Source organism: Chelonoidis abingdonii, chromosome 9 (genome assembly GCF_003597395.2).
Source record: "Chelonoidis abingdonii isolate Lonesome George chromosome 9, CheloAbing_2.0, whole genome shotgun sequence".
In the NCBI taxonomy this organism is placed as follows: Eukaryota; Metazoa; Chordata; order Testudines; family Testudinidae; genus Chelonoidis; species Chelonoidis abingdonii.
This window is the reverse complement of record NC_133777.1, coordinates 77018917-77046058: the sequence shown is the minus strand read 5'-3', so window position 1 is coordinate 77046058 and position 27142 is coordinate 77018917. Positions and strand designations below refer to the sequence as shown.

Here is a 27142-nt window from a genome sequence, read left to right as displayed (position 1 = left end):
AAATGCTGTGTCTTACAGTTACTGAAATTTGTTGGAGGCCTACAGAAGGGATGCAATCACTTACGGGCATCAGCTGCTTGGGATTCTTAGGAAAAGAGCCTCTGGCTGGAGGACTTGCTTTGGTTTCAGATGACAGTCAGTGTTTTGTTGTTGGAGGAGGATGGGCCCTGGGCGATGGGAGGAGGAGGTCTGACTGCCATCTCATGCCCCCATCTCACATTCTTTCCCTTCCATGATTCTGTGGAGAATTCCTGGCAGTCAGATGGCTTTGAAATTATGCTTGACATTATGGGAATTATACAGCAGGGGCTAGGCATGCAGAGAGACCTAGGTAAGGTGATCTTGTTTCAGGCAGCAGTAGGAAAGCAAATTGTACAATGGGAATGAACTTGGCAAGGGATTTAGCATTAGAAATTCTGCATTAATCTGGCATATGGATAGAAATTATAGAACCATAGGGCTGGAAGGGACCATAAGAAGTTATCTATTCTATCTCCCTGCACAATGAGAAAATCTTTCTCCCCCAACCCTCTCCGCCAGGGAGGAGAAGGAAAGTAGAATCTATCCTGGCAGGGAAAGACAGGTAAATGATGCCTCATAGATTGGATTGTGCATAAAATGCCTCTGCATCTTCTAAAATGCAGGAAATTAAAAGTGCTTTTAACTTCTGAAACTTCAGGGACTTGTCCCACTCTCCCTCGCAGCCTGCCCTGTTTTCACATTCAACGGACTCCTCAGTCTGGTCATATCCTCATGAAAGCACCAGAAATGTGCCCTAACCCAGCTCCACACACAGACATTTGCTTGGCTGTCAGTGAGCGTATTTGGAGTTGGTAACTCCTTGCTGAGCCGTTTCTTCACGTCCCCCCCTTGCCCACGCTGCAGCCCATCAACGCGAGATGTAGATGTACCATAAAACAGTATTACCGAACAATGTCCCATGACCACAGCCAGGGCTGATGAGTGAGGAGGAAGGAGAGGGCAATGGTACATCGGCCCTGAGGTCAGAGGGGCTCCCAAAATGTCTATAACATCCGTTTAAATAAAGTGAAACGGGAGAGGATGGCATCCAAGTGAATACGATGTACTGGGGCCCCACATTTCTCTCGACAAGCCTGGTTGCAACCCCTCCAATTAGTGAGCTCTTCTTTCTATATCACCATGGGTACATAAAGCGGAATGGTCAGTATGCAGAGATTTCTCTTCCCCTGCCTTTAGTCCTCCCTGTATATCAGGAGTTCTCAAACTGGGAGTCATGAGGTTATTAGGTGAGGGGAGTCGCGAGATGTCCACCCCCACGCCCTGCTTTGCTTGCAGCATTTATAATAGTGTTAAATATAAAAAAGTGTTTTTCCTTTATAAGGAGAGCTGCACTCAGAAGCTTGTTGTGTGAAAGGGTCACCAATACAAACAGTTGAGAACCACTGCTGTATATCCTGTTTCTGGTCATCAACGGGTACATCAGGAAAAAGAAAATCCTTGGAAAGTACATTTATGTGCATTGTACTGAGGCACAGATGGCCCTGGGATTCAGTACCAGTCTCATTGCACATCCTCAGTTTATGCAAGGCAATTGTTGGCAAGCGTTCTGTGAAGACCCATATCGAATGCGGGAAGTTCCTTTTTAGGTGGAGGGGGATAGGTGTGGTGATCTTTTCCTCTCTGGTTTTGACCCTTAAGACTGTAAGGTTTTTCTTTCAAAGCATTGTGTTTCCTGGCACGTCTGCCCCACTGGGAATTGTTGTAGAGTGCAGTCACCACAGAGATGCATCAACCTTAATTTCGTCTGCCTGTAGATGGAAGATATTTTAATCTTCAATTCAGCTAAGTCAGTCTGCTGCAGGAAAGTCAGTACACTTGCGCTCAGCATAGTGTACATGGCAAGGCCAGAAGAGGAGCTAGGAATCAGGCATTATAAACGTACCGCAAGATGCAACTTAGTACCCATGGGGCCTCCTTCTTCAAATCTGTATGTCTTGAAAGCAGCTAAAATAAAATGGTGTGTGGTTGATGTCTGAGGAGGCAGCCTACATGTTTACCCTTTGGGCACAGTGTAGTACAAAGGCTCCCTGAAAAGGATGGAGGGGGGTAAAATGCTACACAGGAAAACCCACCTTGACCTGGCTTAATAATTATCTATAACATTAACTATCCAGATTGCTCACATGTACTGTTGTGTTACTATAATGCTCAGGGCTATTCACACCCACCCACCCACCCACCCCAAGAAGCTCTGAGGTTCCATCTTGGATGGATGTTATGCTTGTATGTTGATATGCTTTGCTGCCCTCTAGCAATAGAGAGACATTAACTTCTAGATCAGTATTTCCCAAACTTGGGATGCTGCTTGTGTAGGGAAAGCCCCTGTTGGGCTAGGCCGGTTTGTTTACCTGCTGCGTCCGCAAGTCCGGCCATTCGTGGCTCCCACTGGCTGCGGTTCGCTGCTCCCAAGTGGCATCCCAAGTTTGGGAAACACTGACCTAGGAGATGTGTTGCTGCTTTTCCTCCTTTTGTCACCTAAGTAGCATCTTATATACTGCAGTTGTAATAACAGCATGCTGTGTGTCACACTGCGACTTTACATCAAGGAGTTTTGTTACTGTTAAAGCTCATAGACAGCATGTTCCCACTGGGATTTTAAAAGTTAGTTTAGTTGAGGTGGAGAATTCTGTGTTTGAAGTAAGACTGTGTTGAACACTGGCGTCTCTCATCTGTAGCTTAGATTACCAGCCAGTTTAAACTGTTCTGATTTTTGCTTTCTGTGGTTACGGCTCATTTTAGAGCCAGAATCTACCGCTTGCGCCACTTAAGACAAATACAGAGGGTCATTCCTGCTTTTTAGACGATGGTAGTGGGCAGTGGGATAGTAACAGCCCTTACTCTTCCTTCTGAGTTCCTAGTTGTCATCAAACCCTGTCATAAGGCATTAACTCTGATGCATATTACAAATATATATTGAGTTAATTATGGTCTCTGTTAGTCGCTCAAAATATTAAAAAGGAATACGGCTTTTCTGGCAATTTATCTATTTAATGCCCCAGTGCAGAGAGCACAATGACTTTTACTGCATTTTTGTGTAAGCAGAAAGTGGAAAATTAATTTCAAGGACACTTAATATTCTGCTGCTTGGTGATTGCTGTAACTTCTCAGGCCCAGCTTGCCATCCCTCAGAAACATAGGTATTTAAAATAACAAGAGTTTTATCAGTTCTTCCAATTGTCTACTGGAAAGTTATCTTGTTGAGATAGTGTAAACAAGGCCTCCAATCCCTCAGAGTAAAAAAACCAAGAAGAAAAAAAAACTTCCTTTTATGGGGAGCACTCTTAAGGTTTTTGATTCTGGACTGGCTTAAAAGAAACATCACATGTTCTTGTTTGTCCTGATGTCACATGCATTACTTCACTGCTTGTGGTATCTCCGTAGCATTGCCCCAGGCCGCAGGGCTCTGAGCCAGTGAATATCCAGTGTTCTTGGCCCCAGCTGATGCTTCTATTCAGGGATATGGCAGTCAGCTGGAGAGTAAACAGCAAATGAAGTAACAGAAATGGTTTTTATATATTTGTGTGTGTATTGTGTGTGTGTGTGTGTGTCACAGACTTTCTCTTCTTTTGTAGGGGAGAGGAAGACACATTTTTGTAGGTTGACTTCAATCTAAATATAAAAAGGTTTTCAAAATTAAAAAAATTATATTTGTATATGTATGTTGTGATGCAGCGGCTAGCAGTTTACGTGATTTTTTTTCATGCTACAGATTGTTTTGCTAGATTACTTTTAGTCTCTGCATTAAAGGGATATAATCTGGTAGTTGATTTTTGTTCTTGATAATATCAAGTTGTGCCCAACCTAGTATTAATAGAAATATGTTTGTAACTAAAAGAAACTTTTCAGTGAAGATGATTTTTGTTTCGATTTAAACATTTACCCCAAGCTGTTTGCAACCCAAACATGGCAGCATAGTATCTAGCTCAGAGGTGAACAAACTACAGTCCACAGGCCACATCCGGCCTGTGGGACTGTCCTGCTCAGCCCCTGAGCTCCCGGCTGGGGAGGCTAGCTCCTGGCCCCTCCCTCCCCCCACAGCCTCAGTGTGTCGCGCTGCCAGTGCTCTGGCTCGCCGCTTCTGCCTGGCCGTGCGGCGTTGTTGCTGGCTCCGGAATGGTAAGGGGGCGGGGAGTCTCGGGGCAGTCAGTGGACAGACAGGACGGGGCAGTTGGATGGGGTTGGACAGGCATGGGAGTCCCAGGAGACAGGGGTGTGGATAGGGGTCAGGGCAGTCAGGGAGTAGCGGGGGGTTGGATAGGGAGTGGGGTCCCTGGGGGGGTGGTTAGGGGCGGGGGGGTCCCAGGAGGGAATGGTCAGGGGACAAGGAGTGGGGAGGTTGGATGGGTTGGGGGTTCTGAGGGCAGGCAGTCAGGGAGTGGGATATGGGAGGGGGCGGATGGGGGCGGGGGCCAAGCTGTTTGGGGAGGCACAGCTTCCCTACCCGGCCCTCCATACAGTTTTGCAACCCCAGTGTGGCCCTCAGGCCAAAACATTTGCCTACCCTGAGCTAGCTTATCTATTTTTTTCTCCATAGTATCAGTGCCTCCCACAAGTCTCTCTCTCCCTTACTGACAAGAAGCAGATTTACTGGGTGTTGATTTTGTTTCTTTTTGGAAGTACGTACCCATGACTATGAGGGTGGTATTGCAGAAAACCCTGGGTGAAGAGATGAGTGAGTGCATGAGAACAAGAGTGAAACTAGCTAGTCTGTTTTCCTTGCATGCGGAATATACTGCAAAAAATAAACAGAGGAAATGGTGAAAAGTAAATTGGATGTTGAAAATTCTTTACTTGAGGTTAATTTGAGTTACTGGGGTATTGAGGATTATAGTATCTTTAAGTCACCTTTGTACTGTCCCAATCCTGGCCTGCTCTGGAGACCAGAGGACATCCTAGCATAATTTTGACAAACCTAGGGGCCCTTCTAAATTATGGAGCTTCCCTGGGCTTTCCTACAGGCCACAGCACTGCCTGGAATCTCCACAGTACTGTTATCTGTGGTCACATCTCAATATATGCTCCCACCTCCAGCATGTTTCTGTGAGGGCGTCCTCGGGAGGCAGCTTCTCACTGTCTTCCTTAGTGTCCATACTGGGTAGTAGTCTCGGCCCAGATGTGGGGGTTTAGAGCCTGTTTACACTGCTCTGGCATGAAGGAGCCGGGGTGAGGCTCTTGCCCCAGATTTTTAACCTGACAGTGTTCATCTCTTTAAAAATCAAAATGTATTTCCTCTGAAATAGTTACTTTGGTAATGTATTTTCAAAAGTGGATTCTCCTCAGCCCAGATGACTCTAATATTAAACCTATATAACAGGGAACACTTTTATAGGCATTTCAATTTGATTTGACTTGTCTGTGTCAGGAGTAGGCATGAACCAAGCTTGCAGAGGGTTAAATGCCTTCTTGGACATCTGATTTATTTCTCTTTAATCCTTCATTAACTTTGGGATGTTTTATATATCGATCGAAGCCCATAGATGACATAATTTGGGGAGTAGGAATGCTGACTATGATCTAGGAAATCCATGTTGCAAGGTTAAAATTTTATATAAGTAAGTCATATCTCTGAGGATAGTCTTGTTTTCAAAGGCTTAGGCTGTTTAATTAGCATAGTTGAAATCCATGTTGCTATTACTACGAGTAGTTGCCCCCAAACCATTGGAAGCTATCCATAAATTATGTAACACATCCAGGTGGACCTTAATTTTGCGTGAGTGTATGTTTGAGTGTTGCAAGGGGATGGGTGGATCTTGAAAATAATCAAAAATGGAACATAATTTATGGACAATTCCTTGTAGTATCTGAGCACCTCAAACTCAAGGATTTATTCTGACTGCACCTCTGTGAGCCAGGGAAACGTTATCCCTGCTTTACAGAACTGAGGTACAGAGATTATGTGATCTGGCAGCAAGTCTAGCAGAGCTCGGAATTGAACCCAGGGTGCCTGGGTCCTGATCTAGTTGCCTTAACAACAAGACCACTCTTGGAAAGAGAGAAAAATCTTAATGGGTCCCCAGATCACTCTTCTGGGTGCTGCTCTAGGATTGTTCTCTACTATGTATTTTCTAGTGTGTGTTCTGTACTCTGTCTGGTCTTGATTGAAGGATGCTTGGATTTGCTTCATACTTTGCGATCTCTCCTTCAGTATAGTAAAACTTACAGCTTGGACCAGATTGCATGTTTTTTTCTGACCTGTGTTGCCAAGTGCAGTGGCTTGAAGTTTTTATATTTATTTTCCTTTTCTCATAGTGTTGCCCACAGCCTGTTTGTACCATAAGAACAAGAGACATCCTTGCCCCTGTGAGGGTGAAATACTGGGTTGTGTTGCATTCAAAGTGCAGACTGATCTGAGAGGAATAACCAGTCTTGCAATGTCATGAAAAACACTATTTTCATTATGCGTGTGTTGCTGTCGCATCTTGTGGTTTTGTTTTGCCAGTGTGGGATGCTGTCCTGGCAGATATAACCACAGATGTATTAAAACAAGTGATCTGTAAAATATGACTGCATCGCCGGCTAAAAATAAAAATCGAGAGTTTAAAAAAAAACGGGCAGCAGCATTCAGATGTACGAGGCATTCAAGGTGATTGTTGTGTCTCTGAGAAAACAGGGTATCACCTTTTTACTTTCCAGGAGTTTGACATGATATGATTTTTCTTTTTCTTTCTTGCTTTCTTGCTTGCTTGCCAGACTTACAAGACAGGAAACTATATTTGAGAAAGCGTTGACTCTGAAAAGTGCCAACTAGTCGGAGTAGTTAATTGAACATGATCTCTGTGTAATGTTGTGGCAAAGAGGACTAACAGTCTCAGAATGACACAGGAGAATGTTGAGTAGAGGTAGAGAGGTGATATACAGTGAGATGAGAGTGCTGCAGGTCTCCATAATGTACAAAAAATATTTAAAAACTGGAGACGATTCACATAAGCACTGCAAAAATGAGTGCATGGTTGGAAAAACACTGCAGTGAAAGATGTAAAGAGCCAGTCTATTTAGCTTCTCTATCCGTTTTAGGTAACTTCTTCCTCATTCTTCCTTTAATCAAGATTAATTGTTTCTCTAAAATATATGCTCTAATTCATTCATAATTTATTGGGCTCTGTGCGGGAATTACTGGGTGGAATGTCAATGGCCTGTGGTGTTCAGGAGGCCAGACTAGACAATTACAGTGGTCCCTTCTGGCCTTTGAAATCTATTAAACTATCTTCTCCATAACTTTGGTGCAAATGATCTGCCTGAATCTCTCCCGTATCCTATAGCATATTCAAATTTGCCAATTTGAAACGGGAGGGGAGAGTGATCAGGTTGTAATTCCACTGATGGTATTTATGGTTTTAGGAGGCTTGTATTTCATATTATGAATACTTTTGTTGAATGCAATTAAGCAACAGGACCTTTGCAGTGGCAGGATGTAAAGGCATTTGGTGGCTGCCGTGTGAAAAGTCAGAATGGAGTGTCTTTCAGGGTTCAAAAAGAACTTATTTATGTAAATATATCAAATTGCATATGCGTATTTAGTTTGCCAGAATTTTTTTGGTTTTATAGGGTGTTCTTTTTTCATTCCAGGTTTGAGTTGATGCGGATGTGCTGGCAGTACAACCCCAAGATGAGGCCCTCCTTCCTGGAAATAATCGGTAGCATTAAGGATGAGCTGGATCCAGCATTCAAAGAGGTCTCCTTCTTCTACAGCGAAGAGAACAAGCCTCCAGACACCGAGGAACTCGATCTGGAGACTGAAAACATGGAGAGCATTCCTTTAGATCCCTCCTCCACCCTCCAACCCTCTGACAAGCACTCAGGACACAAAGCTGAGAACGGCCCAGGCGTGGTGGTGCTGCGGGCCAGCTTTGAGGAGAGACAGCCGTACGCACATATGAACGGAGGGCGCAAGAACGAACGGGCCTTACCTTTGCCCCAGTCTTCGGCCTGCTGATCCTTAAAACCCAGAATCTCACAAACACACACATGTTGGGGGAAGAAAGAAAGAAAAGAAAATATATTCAAAAGCCTACTGTACCTCAGTGGATCTTCAGAACTGCCGTAGCTGCACACGGGAGAATCCTCTTTTCAGTAAACACATTAGTTTTTTCATTGTTCAATATGCAAGCAGATGTTTATTTCAGTAAAGGACTCTGTTCAATGAGGCACACAGTCAGCCTTTCAAAACTCTAATGTTAACACTTAATAGCAACAGAAAACTTGATCTGATGTCTCTTCTTTCTCTCTCTCTCTCTCTCTCTGCTTCATAATGGGAAACATATCTCTGTGCAAGTTCAACCATACAGCACTTTTATCAGATCAAAGAAATTGCAGGCCAGGTGGCTCCCCGTTAGCCCTTGGAACACCTGCTTAACACTGTAGGTCTTTATAAAACCAGAATTGGAAGGGGGGGCGGAAAAAGACTGGATTTTTAATGTTACTCTGACCTTTTTAAGAACGTTAAAGAATTAAAGAAGGGGCATCATTCGTCCAAGGTTGTTACCATTTTCAGCTTTGCCAAATTTTGCCAAAAAAAAAAAAAAATGAACTTTTTTGGGGTGGTGGTTTTGTTTCATGGGGGGTGGGCTGGGAGGTTGTTTGTTTTTGTAGGCTTGGAAGGAGCACAGTAATCAACTGCTCATTTAAAAGAGATACTGACCAATACACTCCATTCAATCATACACTGGTATTTTAAAAAAATCAGATTGTCTAGATCTTTTTGTAAACTGGACAAAACGTGATTTGTTTTCTCGTGATGTAGAGGAAAGGGGAAGCGGGGTTTAGAAACTGCCTTCCTTCCACCCGCCCTTCCCCACCAAGAATTCTGGACAAAACTGGCAGTGGTGAGCCAAATATCACACACACATTCATTCTCTCTCTCTCTCTCTCTCTCTCTCTCTGTCACTCTCATATATATTTCGTGCAAAAAGTCGGCGGCACGCCAAAAACAGCAAACCAGCCTGAAATGAACCAGAAGGAATCTCCATCGTTGCAGCCTGCCCTTCTTCTCAGGCTCGCAGGAAAACACATGTCGAAACAAAAATTGGAGAAGACAAAAAGCAGTAACGGATTCAAGCATATGACGCTTTGTTGACCTTTTTTCTCTGTTATTAAGACTTCTCAAAGGTCTTGCAGTTCTATGTTAGACCATGGATCATTTGCATACACATTGTCTTTTGTGTCACTTTTATAACTTTTTTACAGTTCAAATACTCATCTATATGTCTGTACAGAAAAAAAGCTGCTATTTTTTTTGTCCTTTATCTTTGTGGATTTAATCTATGAAAACCTTCAGGTCTGCCCTCCTTCCCTTCCCCCTACTCCAACAAATTTCTTATGCTTTGTACTATAGTGTGTAACTTTTACTTCCTACTTCCTAGTAACTGATCCCTGTAACACGATTTGCCATGAACTGTTTAATGCCTTTTTATAAATACATTTCCTCCTTGTTTTCCGCCATTAGTTGTTTTACAACATCTTGGCTGTGTGGGATACAGAGCTCTTGAAGGGACTCGGAGGAGAAGGGGTACACAGCCAGTAGCACTCCAGTGGTGCTGTGGTAGTGGTGGTTTTAACTCTATCCTCCCTCCCTCCGCTAACCTCTGCCCATGCAGCATGCGAGTCTGTTACAGTGCAAGGCACGATACAAACTCAGGTCAGAAAAAAAAGGTTACATATTGAGTCCATTCTTGTTCAGTGTTCATATTCATCCTTGTACAAGAGTCAGCCCCCCTTCTTCCCTAGCCTTTTGTTTTGGTTGTGACACACGCATATATATATATTTTTTTAATTGTTGGGTACAACAGCGGACACCAGGCATTTGTGTCTGTTTTTTAAAATGAATATTTCAACCCTTCCATCCCATGAACAACAGCTGCGTTTAGTCTACGTTGGTTGAGCTGTCGGTGCTAGGCATTTGGATGTAGATGGCCATTCAGCGCTCTGATCTAGCAGATCTCAGCTACTAGGCTGAGGCTGCACCTTGTTCAAGATCCCCCGATTTGCCAGGAGCCTCAATGATAGCATGCTGTGGAGATCAGGCAGGGAGGATGAGTGTGCTCTCAAGTGGATCGGGGCCACCAGATTTGCTAGCAAGCAATTCAATGCAGCAGCTATGGAAACCTGTACAAATATAAGCTTGTTGCTCAGACCATAGACCAAACTTCAGCACAAAAGCGAAATAGTAGCTTGCTTGTTCGGCAGGGGAAGCTTTATGAATGTGGAGGGCAAGGAGGCAGGGTTTAAGGAGGATGTTGTGGGGCCCATGATGCAAGTCTAAAACAGAGGAGCCATAATCGGTGCTCCTCTGAAGTTAGTTATAGCATCTAACCCCTTGTTTAGCACTGATCCAACCAAATGATGGCAGTAAAGAGGTTGTTCTGGGATGGAAATGTTCAATTTTTTTGATTAAGAACAAAGAATTAAAATATACTGATTGCTCGTTGTGACTGGAGATTTAAAAAAAAAATGTTTGTAGTGCTTTTTGCTTGTGTAGTTTCTAGGTCCCACTATCTTCTCTTGCCTCTGTCCCATAGTTATTTTTCCCTTTAAAGAAAAGATGAAAAAAAAAGTTAAAAAGGTATTCTATGTAGGATTTTTTTTATTTATTTTTGTGATATCAGTTTAAATCACTGTAGAGATGCCCCATAATACATTTAAATACTGAGATAAGGGTTTTCAAGTATGACAGGGGGACAGTTTTTGATTTTTTTCAAACATTTATCTACCTCACTCTTATTTTTTTATATGTGTATATATAAAAAAAATACATCTCACATTTCTCAACAGCCGATAGAAATGCCGTTGATACTGGTAACTCCTCAATCACTCTACAAACCACATACTCTAGGTTTTGGAGAGAAGCGGTAGCTACTTTTCCCAAAGGGTCACTTCAGAGAGTTGTTCTTACATTATTTTATAGCTGTTTGCCCTTTTCTTGGTAGCATTTTTAAGATGTTTGTTTGGGGAGGGGGGAGGAGACACACCTGAGAATCATTTGACTTAAGACCACCATTCTTTAAGGAGTCTCAGAAACTGTTAAATGCACTGTCATTGCAGTCATAGCGCCGAAAACCATTGTGTTCTGCTGATTTGGGACAGAGCTGACCGCTGTAAGGGGATTGAATGATATTTGATCAAATTCATTATGGAAGCCAATTGTTTACAATATTTGAAGGTCTAGGGTTGTTAAAATGAAATAAACGGCCTCTCTGTTAATCCTAAAGAGTGGGCTAAGTCATTCTTGCCAATTTTTCTCAGATGCCACAAGCACCAAAAGGACACTTGACTGAATCAATACCTAAAAATCAATTGGAGCATACAGCAGTAGCATTGCTTTCTTGACCAAATCAAACAGGGCAAAAAAAGTCACAGGCTACCTGATGATAACACTACACTGAGTTTACAACTTGGGATCTTTACATTTGCTGCTTCTGTTTAGCGAGAGCCCTGATTTCTCAGAACTAAACATTAAATGGGAAATTTGAATATGCCAGTAGAAATCCAGTCCCTCCCAACCCCCTCGCTATGCATACTTCTTTGCTCTGGATTTTCTGACGGACCAGCCGTCAAATTCTGACTTCCCTCTGACAGTGCTTAACTGGTTTACAAGCGAACAGTACTAACATAACACAAGCCTGCCATTAAGATGATGTATAATGTTTCTCTTTTTCTGATTCTGGCAGCTGTTCATGCAGGTGTTAGTTGTGGTATCTGAATAATGTGGCACTTGGCTACTTTGAGATGTACAAGGCCTCTTGAATATACAGTGCTGCGGTTAAGTCCAGCAGAGTTTGTCTTTGCAGGGAGTGTTTCTCCCTAACACCAGAAAAAACCAACATCATTTCAGATTCACTGGGTTTCCCTTTTTTTTTTTTTTTTTTTAATTTCCCTAATTTGACAGTGACCTTTTGGTGTAGTGACTGCTCCTCTCTCTTGCACATATTGATTTCCACAACTGGAGATCCTCAGATCTTTCAGCTGGCTATGAGGGTTTTGTTAAAACTGTCCAAGTTAATGTTTTTTTTTTAAATTGTTATGTAGGTGGTTACAAAAAATATTAGGAAAAAACACTAACAATCTAGTACCCTATCATGATAAACATTTCAAAAGCACCTAAACGAAAGGCAGTCGTGACTAAACAAAGTATGCATGTGTGATGACACAGTCATCTCTCTTGGACCAAACCACCTTAACAATACCATTGTATTCTCCGCTCACAATTCTAGCCTAATTCCATATTGATTTCTACAGCATTTTGTTGTGTTTTGTGCATTCTGAATAGCTTTATCCACATGGGTTTTTCATGAAGACCTCCCTTTGACTGTAAATAACATTGTTTGTGCATGTGAACAAGGTGAATTTATGGCTTGACATTGGCATAAAATGGCGTGTAATGCTTCCTTTTGCTGAGAGGCCACTGGCTTACTGGTATGGAGAATTTAGAACTTCAGCTGTATTTGAATAAAACTGTAGTAATCCCATTTCTGAGCATGATTCAAAAACAAAAACCCACCAAACCCACAAAACAAGCATTCTGACAAATGGTACCAAGATATCAGTAACAAATTGGCATCACTAAGGGAGCAAGAAACTTTGATTTAAGTTTTTGGGCCATTCTTTTCCTCTGATTTTCTCATTGTTAAATCTTTCAGTGGTACAGAAGGTGGTTTGGTTGCAAAGGAAGGTGACTATTGTATAAATACAGAAGCATCATATGCTTGGTACTAAATCTGATATTCTTTTTGTTGGGGTAATAGAGTAGATACAGAAGCCAAGTATGATGCATAACTTGAGGCCAGCGTATGTTCTATCAAGCCTCTTTCTCGGTGTGATGCCTCGGTTCTTTAAAACTGGTTCTCAGTGATGTATGACTCTAGATTTGTTTGCATTGATGCTCCTGTTGGTGTCAATAAAAAGCCCAGTTTGCCCACGATGACTGGTCACCAGATGGAACTGCTATTAGATCCTCTGGGAACTGCTGAGGGTTGTTAAGTACAATCCAAGCCTACATGAATGATGCTCCTGTTGTTGATATACATATATGTATATTTTAAAAACCCTTTTCATTCCAGTAGTACAAGTAACACTTGCTTCTGTTACTCTTTTTATTTTGTTTGTCAACAATGTATTTAATCACTGGGCTAAGCAACAATGGGGGAAAGTGCAAGAGATCCACTCCTTATTAACCAGTGAAAGCCGGATATTGCAGCTCCACTCTAAGTAGTTGATGCAAACAATAATTAAGGGTGATGCAGATTAAACATTAATTGCCACAGGTGCTGAAGATACAGAACTGGGGGTAGTCAGGGGCTCAGCGAGTGCCTCGATCCAGAAGACCGGTTGTTCTGAGTAAAGGCATTTAAATTACTTTTTGTGCTTTTAAGAAACTCAGCCAGGTGAGTTGGAATTGAGAATGGTAGTGTGGAGGGATGAGAACAAAGGATGTAAAAACATATTCACAAAGACACGGGGCTTGGCAGAAGTTTGTGATAGTTCCAGAGCTTGGTATGTGGGACAGCATCGAGGCTCAGGCATAATCATTCTAATCATTTGGTACTTGTAAATAAACCTCTTAATTTCCCAACTGTGGAGGAAAATTCATTACCAGGAGGTTTACAGAGGTCATTGGTCAATATGAATTGCTGTGCATCAGCTCTCATGTAGTCTGTTTGCAAGTACCATATGACTATCAATAGTACGTGTGCATGTGCGCGTGGTCACCTTTTTTTGTATGCATTATGTTGATTAGTAATCCATTAGCATTTTCAATAGGGCTTTAAAGTCCAGTAGATTACGGGTAGTCAGTTGACAGAGATCTGGTTTACAAGAACTAATTAAATGTTTCATTGCATTTTGTAAGTACATGGAATAATAATACATAGAATAATTTTATAAAATGTTTGTAGTTTATAAATGCCTATAAAATAATTTAAAGGCACTTTCGTGTGTGTCTGTGTGTGTTTGTGTATGATCAGGTTTTTTTTGATGGTATCAGTTTACTAGCTAGCTTTACAATATGCCAAAAAGGATCATTAACTTGTCCAACTCATGGTTCATTCCTTTTTCCCCAAGCTTTGTGTCCCAGTGTACAGTAAATGAGTGAGTAAAAAGGTTGGGAAAATGTTCTGTATCTTCAGTATCCTGGTCTTCCAGAACCCTCTGGTTGGGGTGGGATCATCTTAACTGGTCATTTCACTTTACTGTATAGTGCAGTTAATGGATTGAAAGAACCTCATTGGTTATGGAAACAGAATAGGTATTGCTGCTAAGCAGTCTTAGTTGTGTTATTCAGTACTGGCTTTTCTTATTGTTGCCAGGTGGGTTGAAGGATGTGACTGTGTAATACACAGCATGATGAAAGGCAGTTTTCATAGTTGAATTAAAGAACACTATGTTTACAGATTTCTTATCACTTCAAATGCAATGGTTTTGTATGCAGCCTGTACAATTTATGTGGATATCTGGCATCATTAGAGCTTTGTTGAGATGAACAAGGAAGGGATCCTATTTATTTTTATTTAAATAAGAATACCGAAGATCCTATTTTTTTTCCAGATTAGACTGAACATTTCCCCTCCCCTGCCTTTTGAAGGTTATGGATGGTTTAGATGCCTTAGAGAAGTATCTTTCTGTTTTCTAAACCGGTGAGGTTTGAGTTGAAAGGATTGGCCAGAGTTTGTCTACCTCTGGGACAAAAGCAAAACTAGAAAGCGCTATGGAACTGATGCATTTGCAAATACAACATTTACCAAGTTTTCTTGTTTAAAAAAAGTTTTTTTAAAAAAAAAATTAAAACAGTAATAACATGGCCAATTTATTACATTAAAAAAAGACTTGCTGTGTATAAATTATTCCTAAAGAAATTCCTGTGTTTATATTAAAATGAATCAGTAGATAAAAAAAAAATTCAAAATGTTTTTGTATATTCTGTTGTAAGAATTTATTCCTGTTATTATGATATACTGTGGATTCTTTACATTATGAAAAAAAGAAACTTTGTCTATTTTGAATGGCTCCTTTAGTTTCTCTTACTCTGCTTTTTTCTAGTAGTTACAGTACTACATGATTTAAGTTAAATAAAAGAATTCTGTATGCATTTGTCTGTCTTCTGATTTTTGTTATTTGCTAGCCCGAATTTAAGCAAAGAAAGTACAGTCCCAGAAAACTGAAAATTCCACCTCTCCTGTAGTTGATAGCCTGCCCCCTACAGTTTTTCTGTTAATAATAATAATTAATAATAATAATAATAATAAAAAGCTAACTAAAATACTCCTGTATTGCAGGACAGGTCAGTTTTAAGGTATCACATCCGTGTAGTGTATAAATGCTAGGCCTTCCCTGTTAGAGTTCCAGACAGTGTCACTGAGCTTGATTGTTGAAGCCCCAGGAGACTGAGTGCTTTACTTGTGGAGGTTGTAGGCTGCTTTAAAGAAGGCAAGGTGCTGATTTCTTTGAAGGAAGCATATGTCCAGCCACTGCTCAAAGCCATCTCTAGACACGGGCAGGCTAATTATCAACCAGTACCTATGTGCATTTTCTACTAAGACTATGGAAAAGGTTATGGCAATACAGCTGTTGATATCTTCATGCTTTTGACTCATTTGACCCTTGTCATTCAGGGTTTATGACACAGAGACTGCACTTACAGCACGATGACCATAGCTTGGAGTTGGATAAAGATCAGGCCTCTGTGCTGATATATCTATCTGCTGTCTTTGTCACTGAGGTGGTGTTGATATGATACTGGATGTCGGCTCGGCCTGGTTTTAGGTTGTTCCTGTATCTTTCCTTTGGAGAAATCCCAGAGGGTCCAGTTGGGTGATTCTTCTCCCATCCCAATGGCTGTTCAGTCTCCTCCCTCATTATTCAGAGTGTGTGTGAAGCCATTAGTGAGGTTACCAAGGAGAATATGGGCTGAGGTGCTTTGAGTGCAACAGCGACACCCTACTGCATGCCTGTGTCCCGTCCAGTCCAGAGAATGTAGTATGGAAGTATATTTTAACATGTTTGTCTGCAAATGAGACGTGGATGAGAGCAGTGAAAAGATTTGGCTGAAAACATGTCGCTGTTCGTTATCAAGGATTCTGATTCCCAGCTGCTTTTGATGATCAAACGGCAGCAGTGACCAAGACTCCGCTTTCCCTCAGTGTAGCAAAAGGTCATTTTTTCCTCTTACGTGAGATGGTCCTACCATGATCCATGCCTTTATTGGTGTGAGCTTGGATTCCAGCAATACTTGTCTTGAGAAATGCCCTTCCTGTGGGAACGTAAGCTGTTGGGTTTTGATCTATAAAGCCCTGAATGGCCTGGGACATCTGACCTGAGAGTCTCTTCCCTGTGCTATACTGTGTAAAGTATTGCCTTTTTCATTGACAGCATGGACATTAGAGCATGGGGTGAGTGTTCTTTTCTTGTGATTAAAATCCAGCCTAATAACTGGATTGTTGTTGTTGCCAAATTGGAAAAATCCACTTTCTGTTGTAATCCCTAATTATTAGGAGACGTTTACAGCCTGCTTTGGATGCGCAGGTGCACAATACCAGCAGGAAGTGATACCATCTCCTTCCTGCCAAACGACAGCTCTCTCCCTAAAAACACACTGACTTTCAAACGTGGTTCCTGCTAATGCATCCTGAAAGCAAATGCAAGGGTCACCACTGAAAAGCTTTGTGAGTTTTTCAGGAGGGAACAGTAGTTTGGCATATAAAGGGAAACTGCTGTGTGTAGGGGGTGATTTTAAAGGCTCACAAGATGGGAGCATTGCATGTGATTTTCTACAAATGAGAGCTTTCGTATGGCTGATCTATTCTGCTGGGCTTGGGAGAAAAAATTCTCCCTTGTGTATATATGAAGTTGTAATTTTGTATGGTCGTAATCATGCACATCACTGCAATTTATTATGTAAGCTGTAGGAGGTCTACCTGCATATCGGACAGCAGGAACAAACTTTCAAAGTGCTTTTTAAAGCAATTTGTATCTTGACATTTCATTTCACAAGTCTTTGGGGGTTTGGCAAGGTAGTGTTTTAAATACAATTTTCTCGAGAATTTTCCTTGTATCCTAAATCAGAAGTAAATTTGTTACCATTTAGCAAGATAAATCACCAGTCACTGGTGTTCCACTAAAAGATTGTTTACATTTCTTCCTTTGTTTGTAATTTGTTTTACATTTCAAGTTTTTTATGTAATGAAAAATTTGCTAAAGTTATTGTAGGATTTTGGAACATATTTTAATTCTGCACTCCCACGCTATATATTTTTTTTAATCTTAAGGGTTGCCTTAGAGGAAGGTAGAATAATTTTACTGTATTCTGAGAAACTTGCATGTTTTCCGTAAACCATCCTTTTTATTCATTCTTTTTCCCTACACTGCTTTAACATCTCTAAGATAATTATTTGTAGTGCTTTTCCTAGAAAGTCTGCTGTTACCAATTTGGATAATGGCGGCACATGTATAAAAGCTGCTTTTCCATTACCATAATACAGAGAGGTATAATAGGCATAATCACAGATGTACCTACAACATTAAAAAAAATAAAAAGGCAGAATTAAGGAAACTCTGATTTAATTAAACACAGTTTAAGCAGTTAAGCGAGATTTGGTTTATGTGCTTTGTATTAGGAAAAATGGAAATTAAAAAAAAAACCCAAAACAGTTTGAGAAACAAACATTCCTTGTGTGTTGGCTTGATTTGATGGATGATACCAGACATCTCTTGGGGAACCAGGGTGCAGTATCCAACCTGACTCATGAAAGACACTCCCCCTTACCCCCAGCCTCTGCTTAAACCAAAACCCATTAGAGGGGAGAAAAAAAAATAACTTGCAGAGAGCACTAAAAGGTGTTAGGAGACACACCTAGACCCCTCCTGACAAGGGTGACAAGATTGACATCTCCATTAACATACAGAATGGAGAGCAGAGACAATTCCCCTAGCCTCATCTGCATGAAAGATGGAACAGGAAGACATCAATTTACATACAGAATGGAGAACAGAGAACCACACTGAATTCTGGAAGCAGAAAAAGCAGGGAAGCACTGCATCATGGGAATCTCTGCTCCAGATGCTAATAAACTGATGTCTGCACACACTCAGCTCAGCAATTATCAGACCAATTCTAGTAATGAATCCTTGATTGATATCCAAATACTGAAGCAGCCTAGTTGCATTGTGAGCTCCCTGGAAGAAAACACTACCCATGGCCAAGAGTGATCAGCTCCTATTGTCTAGCCTAAAGAAAATCCTTGAGTCATCAGCTTACCTATAAACAAATCTAGTGTTCTCCCTTGAACAATTGTATTTTCTCTACAAAAATCCCTACTCACCTTACAGTCAGGGTTCTGATGCTTAGATCCAAACTAGGCATCAGTTCCACTGGAACTCCATCTTCTCCTGCTGATAGTGCTGGGGACTCTGCCTGTTTCCAGCCCTCGGGACCTCAGCTACCACCATCACCTGGGAACCTCGACCAGTTCAAGCCTCATGGAGTGAGTGAGACTCCCCCCGCCCTTTCTCTCTCTTTTCCTTTCTACGGTATGTATTAACCTTTAATAATGTATGTTATGTTGGTTTAGGCTCCTTGTGTAGTTATCACTAGTATTCAATAAATAACTTTTATGGTTAAGTTGGTTGCTTCTCTCTCTCTTGCTGGACTTTACTCTCTTCTGTTTTTAGCTTCCCCCAGTCACTCTACAGCAAGGCTTCTTTTACCTAAGCTAAAGATTCCTGCAGAGCCCAGAATACTGTGGGGTTTGCTCATCAAGTTGGTTACTGCCAGTACAATTGTGATGTGAGAGTGGCAATAGGGACATGCTGAATCTGAGACGTATAAGGGTAACAGCTTGAAAGTGCTGCTTGACCCAGCCCATGGAGCTCAGGGGCATATAAGGAGAGTCAGCTTGAAAGTGCTACTTCATACAGCCCAGTGAGTCAGGGACATATAAGGGGTCAGCTTGACAGTGCTGATTGACCCAGTCTGCTCAGACTTGCTCTGTTAGTGTATGTGTGGGTGGGTGTGTGCTCATCCGGTTTTGAGGCTGGAGAAAGCCAGCCCTGGGGAACCTAGGTCCTACAGGATAGCTCCATTGGGAGGGGACTTGCAGAAGGGAGAAGTAGAGCTCCATATGACCACAAGTGACACAAGCAGTACATTGACAGAATTACAGAATCCCCTCCCCAGAAGAGTAACCCTAATAAATGAGCATACCCTAAAGTAATGGGCAAATCTGGTAACATGGACACCCACTTAATAGCTTCTGCAAAATAAAAATCATTATACATGCATTGCTTTGTGAGATCACATAAACAAAATTAGATTGGAAAATTACCCAACTGTATGTGTACGTACAGACACACACAAACACACAGAACTCTAGCCCCACTTCCCAGCCCTCTACATAAAAGTAGCACAATTTCAAAAAAAATTGTCTGTGTAAGATACTTGCTGGATTAATTCTTCCTTTTTCTCATATCACATCACTCCGAGACCCAAACACTCTGAAAATAAAAACTAACTAATTTTGACCTTCAAGAATCCTGGTTTTTGTTTGTTTGTTTTAAAGATTGGTTAAAGAATCACATTAAAAAAAATTAGTTGCCAGAGACACTTTTTTTTTAAAGAAAAATTTTAAAAATGAATTTGTTTATTCTGAAGGCTGCTCCTTCACCTTTTGTCTGCCTTGTCCCGTTTGGACAATGAAAGTGGATTAAAGTCAGTGGCTAGTCAGAATCAGTTTCTCATTATCTTGCACAGTGCTGAAAAAATTGGGTCACTGTCATATTTTGTTTTAAAAATCGTTTCTACTGGAATTTACAAATTCAAGGAAACATTTCTATTGGCCTTACTTTTTGTGCAAATCAGTCTAAATTTTCAGTCCCGTGTGTCCTTTTCACACCTGTGACTGTTAACTTTAAGGCCTGGTCTACACTACGCATTTAAATCGATTTAAAGAGCGTGAAATCGATTTAACACTGTACCCGTCCACACTACAACGCCCTTTATATCGATATAAAGGGCTCTTTAAATCGATTTCTGTACTCCACCCCGACGAGAGGAGTAGCGCTAAATAAAAAGAAGAGATTGACTCAGTCCAAGGATCAAGATCCATTTTGCTTTTGCGTTGCGCCCCCGGACCTTTCCGATTTCAAGCCAGGGGCACTCACGATACTACAGACAGTCAGGAGGAGCGTCATCTCATTGCCCACATTTCTCACCTTTTGCAGGACAACAGAACGAGACGGGGACCATCTTCTGCATCATACTTGCACGTGAATGCTGCGTGTAGCGCTGAAGATCGCCTCTCTCTGTCTGTGGCATCCCCAGTACAATACGGTTGCCAGGAAAAAAAAAAAGCTTGAACGGGCTCCATGGTTGCCCGGCTATTGGCGTCTCCGGGCAAATCCAAGGGAAAAACGCCTGCGAAAGGATTGTCAGCTGATTGTTCCAGAGGAAGGATGACTGACGACATTTTAACTCCAGAACCCACATCACGCGACAATAATTGTGATTCCAAACGTCCCCAGAATTCCAGGGCGGGGGAGACTGCGGGAACTATGGGATAGCTACGGAAGACGCTACCCACAATGCAAGCACTTCAAGAAATCGACGTAACGACCCGGAACCAAGGACACCACACGGCCGAAGACTGAAAGAAAAGGGAAAGAAATCATTTCTTGACTACTTTCAATGTCACCCTATGTGTACTGAATGCTGCTGGTAGACACGCGATGCTGCAGCAGTGAAGAGCAGTATCCGCTCCTCTCCCTCCCTCCCCCTCCTCCCTGGTGGTAGACGGTGCAATAGGACTAGTAACCGTCCTCATGAATATCTAACATGTTGACATCGAGGCCAACATTGCTGTTACTCCCAGTAGATAGGACAGAACGGCTAATAACCAGCTTCATCATAGCAACTGGGGGCTTCAGCCCCTCCCTTTCCTGTGTAAAGAAAAGATTCTGTACTGCCTGGACTGTCATAGCAGCAGCATGCTGGGCTCCTCTCCCCCACACCGCTTAATGTCCTGCCTGGACTATCATCGCGCCGGGAGGCTGCCTCCCCTCATTTTATGTCACTAAACACTCAGTGTTTCTTATTCCTGCATTCTTTATTACTTCATGACACAAATGGGCAGGACACTGCACGGTATCCCAGGAAGGTTGGGGGAGGAGGGAAGCAACGGGTGGGGTTGTTGCAGGGCACCCCCTGTGAATACTGACACGGAGCAGCTGTGCTCTGATACACTGGTCCTCTAATACACTTGCCCCTTATTCTAGCAGGACTGACTCTATTTTTAGAAACCATAAGGGAGGGATTGACTCAGTCCCAAGTGAGTCAATCCCCATTTTGCTTTTGCGTTGCGCCCCCGGCCGATTTCAGCCAGGGGCACTCATGATAGCAGCGGACAGTACAGAGGAGGAGAGATAACCGTCATCTCATTGCCAGTTTTCTCCGGCAGTAGACGGTACAGAACGACCGGTAACCATCTCTGCTATCATTGCAAAAGCAAGTGAATGCTGCTGTGTAGCGCTGGAGTATCGCCTCTCTGTCCGCGGCATCCAGTACACATACGGTGCCAGGAAAAAAAAAAGCTGAACGGGCTCCATGGTTGCCGTGCTATGGCGTCTGCCAGGGCAATCCAGGGAAAAACGGCGCGAAAGGATTGTCAGCTGTACTGTGCCTAGTGTGGCCGCATGAAATCGAATTTATAATATCAGTTTTATAAAACCGATTTTAGCTAATTCGATATTATCCCGTAGTGTAGACGTGGCCGTAGAGATGTGTATTGGTAGGGGAGCAAGTACTTGTAATCATTCTTGAAGGTGAAATGAGCTGCTTTAATTTCCTCTCCCACTAATAATGTTGTTTACCTTCCTGCATCTCTGGAATAGATGACATCAATTCCTTCCACCGAAATGTTTTTCCAGAGAGTTTTCATATTAATTGTAGACTCAATCTTTTCTGGGCCGTCTAACAGACAACAGCCATCTTCTGGGCAAAAACCACAAACATCCATCTCTTTGTAGCCTTTGTTCTTCCCACACTGTTCAAGGATGATGATCGCTTTGGAGGATGAAGCGAGTCCAACGTGAACAGTGAGCTGGTTTTTTGCCCCCACCAGAGTGAATAACAGGAAATGAAAATGACAGACCTGTTTTTAAAAACATCCAATGCAATAGCACCAAGCAGTTTATGAAATACCAACTCCAAGGTGGAGTGTCTGTCTTACAGCTCCTCTTCACAGAAAACTTAGATAACCCTTTGTAATGTAGACCAAAATTGGACTTTAGATAAAACAAACAATGAGTCAGATTAGGAAACCAGCACAAGGATATATGCAGCACCTTTTTGTAACTTACATCAGTTCTTTCCACTGTTCTGCACACAGTGCCATTGTTAAAAGCTAAACTATTTCCTCATTAGTATGTGCATCAAATTGCACCAATTTTCATCATAAATCTTTAGCTGACACTTTAAACTGCGCCGCCACAATAATGTCTGACATACACAGATATTTTGGGGGAGTTTTAAAAGACTCATTCCAAATTATATTGCCCTCAGGACAGAGAATCTTCTTAATCAAGCTATCAAAGTCAGCAGCTTTTCATAGAATGTTAGAGTTGGAAGGGACCTCAGGAGGTCATCTAGTCCAAACCCCTGCTCAAAGCAGGACCAATCCTGAGACCCCTAAATGGCCCCCTCAAGGACTGAATTTACATCCCTGGGTTTAGCAGGCCAATGCTCAAACCATTTAGCTGTAGTTTTCCCAATTAAACAAAGAAGGATTTTTTTTTTTAAAACCATTTTAAAATGACAATGCTGGAATAAGAAATACTTCTTGTATTTCTTCCTTTAGAGTTGAAATCCTGAGTTTCTTGCACACCCAAAACTTCATTAAATCAAAATTTTGGATGCACAAGGATTGCAAGATTTAGCCCCAAATCTGTATTTATCAATGGGTTGTAGGCCAGGACTACTTTATGCATAGTTAAGCACCATATATATTTTATACCATGCTCATCACGATATCAAAGTGTCATTTAATCACTTGATACCAAATAAATGCATCGCTATTAGAAAGAAATTATGTTCCTAATTCTCATTAGGTGCTCCTGATTTAAAAATTTGTCTACTGAGAGGAACATGCTTTAGTGTGGTAAAACAATTACAACTTTACCAGTCCATGTAATACCCCAAGATTCAGTAATGAACTATTTTCTTTTCTAATTTTTTTTAAAGTGTAAATTTTTTTTCCTAGTGGTGACATGTATACAACTGATTCAAATTTATTTCACAAAAACGTTGTTAAAAAGCCTGACATTCTGTGTTGATCTAATTTCCTTTTATAAAAGGAAGGGTTTTTTTATGGGGATCCAGTAAAAACCAAATTGAACAGTTGCCCAAAATGTATCTAAGGTGTGTACATTCACCTCTTTAACAATAGCTGTTCCTTTAAACTTCTCAAACCATTCATGTGGTAGATTTCTTACACTGATATGTAATGAGTAATGGTTAGCAGTCACCCTGTCCTATAAGACTACACATTCTAATACTCTGATGATGGGCATCATCTAAGAACCTAGATAGATGACGAGGTACTGTAGGAGATGTTTGTTTAGCATGTAAAGGGCTCTCTTCAGCTGTCATTTGATTGCTGTGAAGGAACCAAAAGATTCTGTATCTCTGCACCACCACCACCCCATCTAAACTAGATACAGGAGAGAAATATTCCTCCAACACCCATGCTTTCTCGGATGTGCATGCCAATCTCCCCATATTTTTCCATGTTTGTTTTTCTGAGCTTAAGTTAGCTACTATCACAGAATCCAGCACTTCACCCCTTTTGCTCTTTGCCCAGAGCTACACTGGCTTTGTTCACACATCCAGCTACCTCTGCTACAGCTCACACTCTGAACAAACAGGCACAGAGTCCATCTGTGGTCTGGCTAGGATTCACTTTTGGGTCATGATCTAATTGCTCTTTCCCTCTCCCTCAGATCCATGTTAAGAGCTGCCAGAAGCCATTCTAGCAACTGAATGACTTCTTTTGGAAAAGACTCTCCTCATGCAGGTTGCCAGCATAACTGTTTCCAGTCGTAGATCGCCAGTGGCTCATGAAGTCTTTGGTGATGGTCCACAGAATGGTTCTCACATTTTCACTCAGTAAGAGGTTGGGAGAAGAAAGTTAGATCATGTAAGGGCTCTGTCTCTGATGAAGTGGTTCACAGAATTAAAAATATAGAGAATCATTGGCACTAATATTCTTGGTGGCTGTAACTATGAAAACACTCCACAGCAGTGTCCTTCAAAGACCTGATTGTCCATTTTGCCTGTTGCAGAGGGACAAAATTATATTCCATTGCTCACTATCACTTCAGGTGGTTGAAAGATATTACCCTTTATTTCATGTGCTGAAAAGAGGGAGAGGTTTTTAAAGCTGAAATAGGTTTCTTTAGTCCATCTACCCTACCTCTCGGCACATGCTCAGGAGTTCCACCCTCCTTTTCTATCCTGTTTTTTTCTGACTGTATATCTAGTGGACAAGCTGTATCCACATTCTGAACAGACACTGTATTTGGTTCAATTTAAAGAAAAAAATTCAACTATATAATCACTCACTAGTGGTTGAAGAGTCCCCCATATCTTACAGATGAGATCCTTTGCTTTTTGGTAAGCCACTGGCAGTTGCATGATGTGTAGATCTATGTTTTCACCAAGGCCTAACTTGGACATCTCCTGTACATAGAAAGAAGCAACAGAGGCTTGAAAAGCATTAGATTGTCTCAAAGAACAATGTGAAAAATCAGACTTTGGTCCAATTCAGAGAGTATATCGCAATGCAGCATATTTACCCTAGCGGTTCCCAAATAGTCCATGGACAGCTTCCCTAGCACTAATGATTGTGTGGACCATCTCCCTTCCCCCTGATAACCAAACATCTCTTTGGCAAAAAGCAATGGCTTACCTGAGAAAGTGACATTAGGAAAATATTTAATATATTTTAGCTACTTTTTAGCCACTGGAAACGAGGAGAAGAACTAACAACATATGACCAGCCGTCTCTATGGACCATTTGTATAATGTATATCATCCCTCTCAAGATGTGCAACTTATGAAAAATGTTTTTTAATCCTTGATATAACCAGTACTGTCCCTTCAGAGGACTTGAGAGCCAAACTTCTGCTGAGACACACATCATACAAAATTCCCACAAGGATATCTAGTCCAACTTCTGCCAAGGCAGCACGCTCCCTTATGCTGTTTTCTAGGGCTTATTCTAGTTTTAGGTGCTTTGGACAAAAAGGAATTATCTCAGTCGACAAGGAAGATGGTTGGCCATGGGAAATATCCCTGGTTTATATGCAGCTTAATTTTATTAACAGCAGAGAGTTGTAATCAAATAGGCTGTGAGAAGAGGCCATATTTGTTGTTTGATTATTTATTTCAGTCTTGGTGATTTTATCAGTGCAAGGAACCCCACCTGTAATGGACAAGGTTTCCCTGTACTGTGGAACATCTGCCTAGCTGCTGTAGGGGGTTTCTCAATGTAGGGAAATGCCACCTATTGGGATGGGATTCTCCTTATGCTTTCCCTATAAAAGACATGAACCCCAATGCTTTCCCTGAAGAATTTGGTTTCTTGCTCTGGACTTGGGATGAGAGAAATACTGGAACCATCTAAAGAGCTAGATTGGTGGAGGGGCCAGCCAACCACCCTCAAAAGACAAAATGAAGGAATTGTCATCGAAAGGGCATCCAGAAGATTCATAAGGATTCATACGTAATAAGGGCAGAAGGGACTATTATGATTAACCAGTCTGACCACCTGTACTCCGCAGGCCATAGGACTTCCCTTTATTAATTCCTGCTGGAAGCAGAAGCGCATATATTAGCAAAACATCAATCTTGATTTAGAAATTGCCACTGATGGTGAGTCCACCCTGATCCTTGGTAAGTTGTTCCGATGGTTAATGGATGAGTCATGGGGGGATTCTGGTCAGGACAGTAGGGCTTAAGGGCAAGGGAGCAAGGGAGTGGTTGGTAAGCCATGAGGTAGGTCTGCTGTGGGAAGTAGGCATCTGCAGAAGGAATCTGGTCTGTGTTAGGGATGGGTCTGGTGGGAAACTAGGGGTATTCTGGGGAAGAGGCACGGTGGAAGAGCATCCCAGTGTCTTTAAGGGAAAGTGGACCTGTTTCTCACTAGGGTCGCTTGCATGGAAGGAGCCCAGGTCTCAACTGTGCGGACTGGGAAATTTGCCCTTGAGCACTGGCTTCCTAAATAAACTGTTCCAATTTTCTTGTCAGCGGAAACACTGATTAGCTCTGCTCAATAAACTATGCGACACGAGCAAGGAAACAATGCCTGTGGGGAAGTAAACACGATTAGAGAACACTGCCAGCCCTTTTTCCTCTGGGCACTGACAGTCTTTGAGAGGCCGTTGTATCGTCTTTGCTTAAGAATGCATTGCTGTGTCTCTACTTCCAACAAAATAAAGCCCGAGCCAATTTACGATTAGCATTTTATTTTTTTAACGCATATTTAATTTGAATATGTAATGAGATTTTTCCTCTTTTAACTTCAAGGCCTTGGTAATGTGACTGATTGTAACTTCTCTGTAAGACATGGGGACCAAAAATAAATGTTTAAGCTGCTGCTGTCATTCACCTCTTGAACTCTTAGTTTGAATTGTAACCAACTAGGCCAAATTCATTCCTGGTATTGCTCCATCTATACCAATGGCGACACACACAGGCATGAATTTGGCCTGTAGTTTATACAGGAGAAACTCTGATCAGCAGCAAAGTGCTGAAGACCGTATTGGGGACAGAAAGGAAGATACAATCTGTTAGATCCTAAATAAGTGCTTTATTATTATTTAGGCTGATCTACACTACAGATTTAGGTTGACATAAGCCGTTTTGCGTCAGCCTATCTGTGCATGTCTCTATGCTCAAATTTCTCTGGATGATGTACCCACCCTGTCATGGAAATGCAATAAAACCACCTCCTCAAACAGCGTGGAGCCATGGTCAATCTACTGAGGTTAGTGCAGTGCTAATGTAGGTGTTGTGTGACCTGTGTTGACCCTAGCAGTCCTCCAGCAGCTGTCCAGAAAGCCACAT

The 27142-nt window shown here is 41.8% G+C and overlaps 2 protein-coding genes across 3 annotated transcripts in view; one reads left to right on the top strand and one right to left on the bottom strand.

Annotated features, from left to right (window-relative positions):
* Positions 1–9469, top strand: part of IGF1R (insulin like growth factor 1 receptor) — a 273472-nt gene extending 264003 nt beyond the window's left edge. For both annotated transcript variants that reach the window (XM_032783031.2, XM_075069704.1), the window contains one exon: positions 7609–9469. In XM_032783031.2, coding sequence (XP_032638922.1) covers positions 7609–7975 — 367 coding nt within the window. In that variant the 3' untranslated portion in view covers positions 7976–9469. The remainder of the gene's footprint in view (positions 1–7608) is intronic.
* Positions 9470–10476: 1007 nt separating this feature from the next.
* The window catches only part of PGPEP1L (pyroglutamyl-peptidase I like), a 29325-nt gene continuing 12659 nt past the window's right edge, over positions 10477–27142 (bottom strand). The window contains exons 3-5 of the mRNA XM_075069705.1: positions 24638–24754; positions 21889–22118; positions 10477–10566 (exon numbers count right to left, since the gene is read on the bottom strand). Of these exons, the coding sequence (XP_074925806.1) occupies positions 10557–10566; positions 21889–22118; positions 24638–24754 (357 nt within the window). The 3' untranslated portion in view covers positions 10477–10556. The remainder of the gene's footprint in view (positions 10567–21888; positions 22119–24637; positions 24755–27142) is intronic.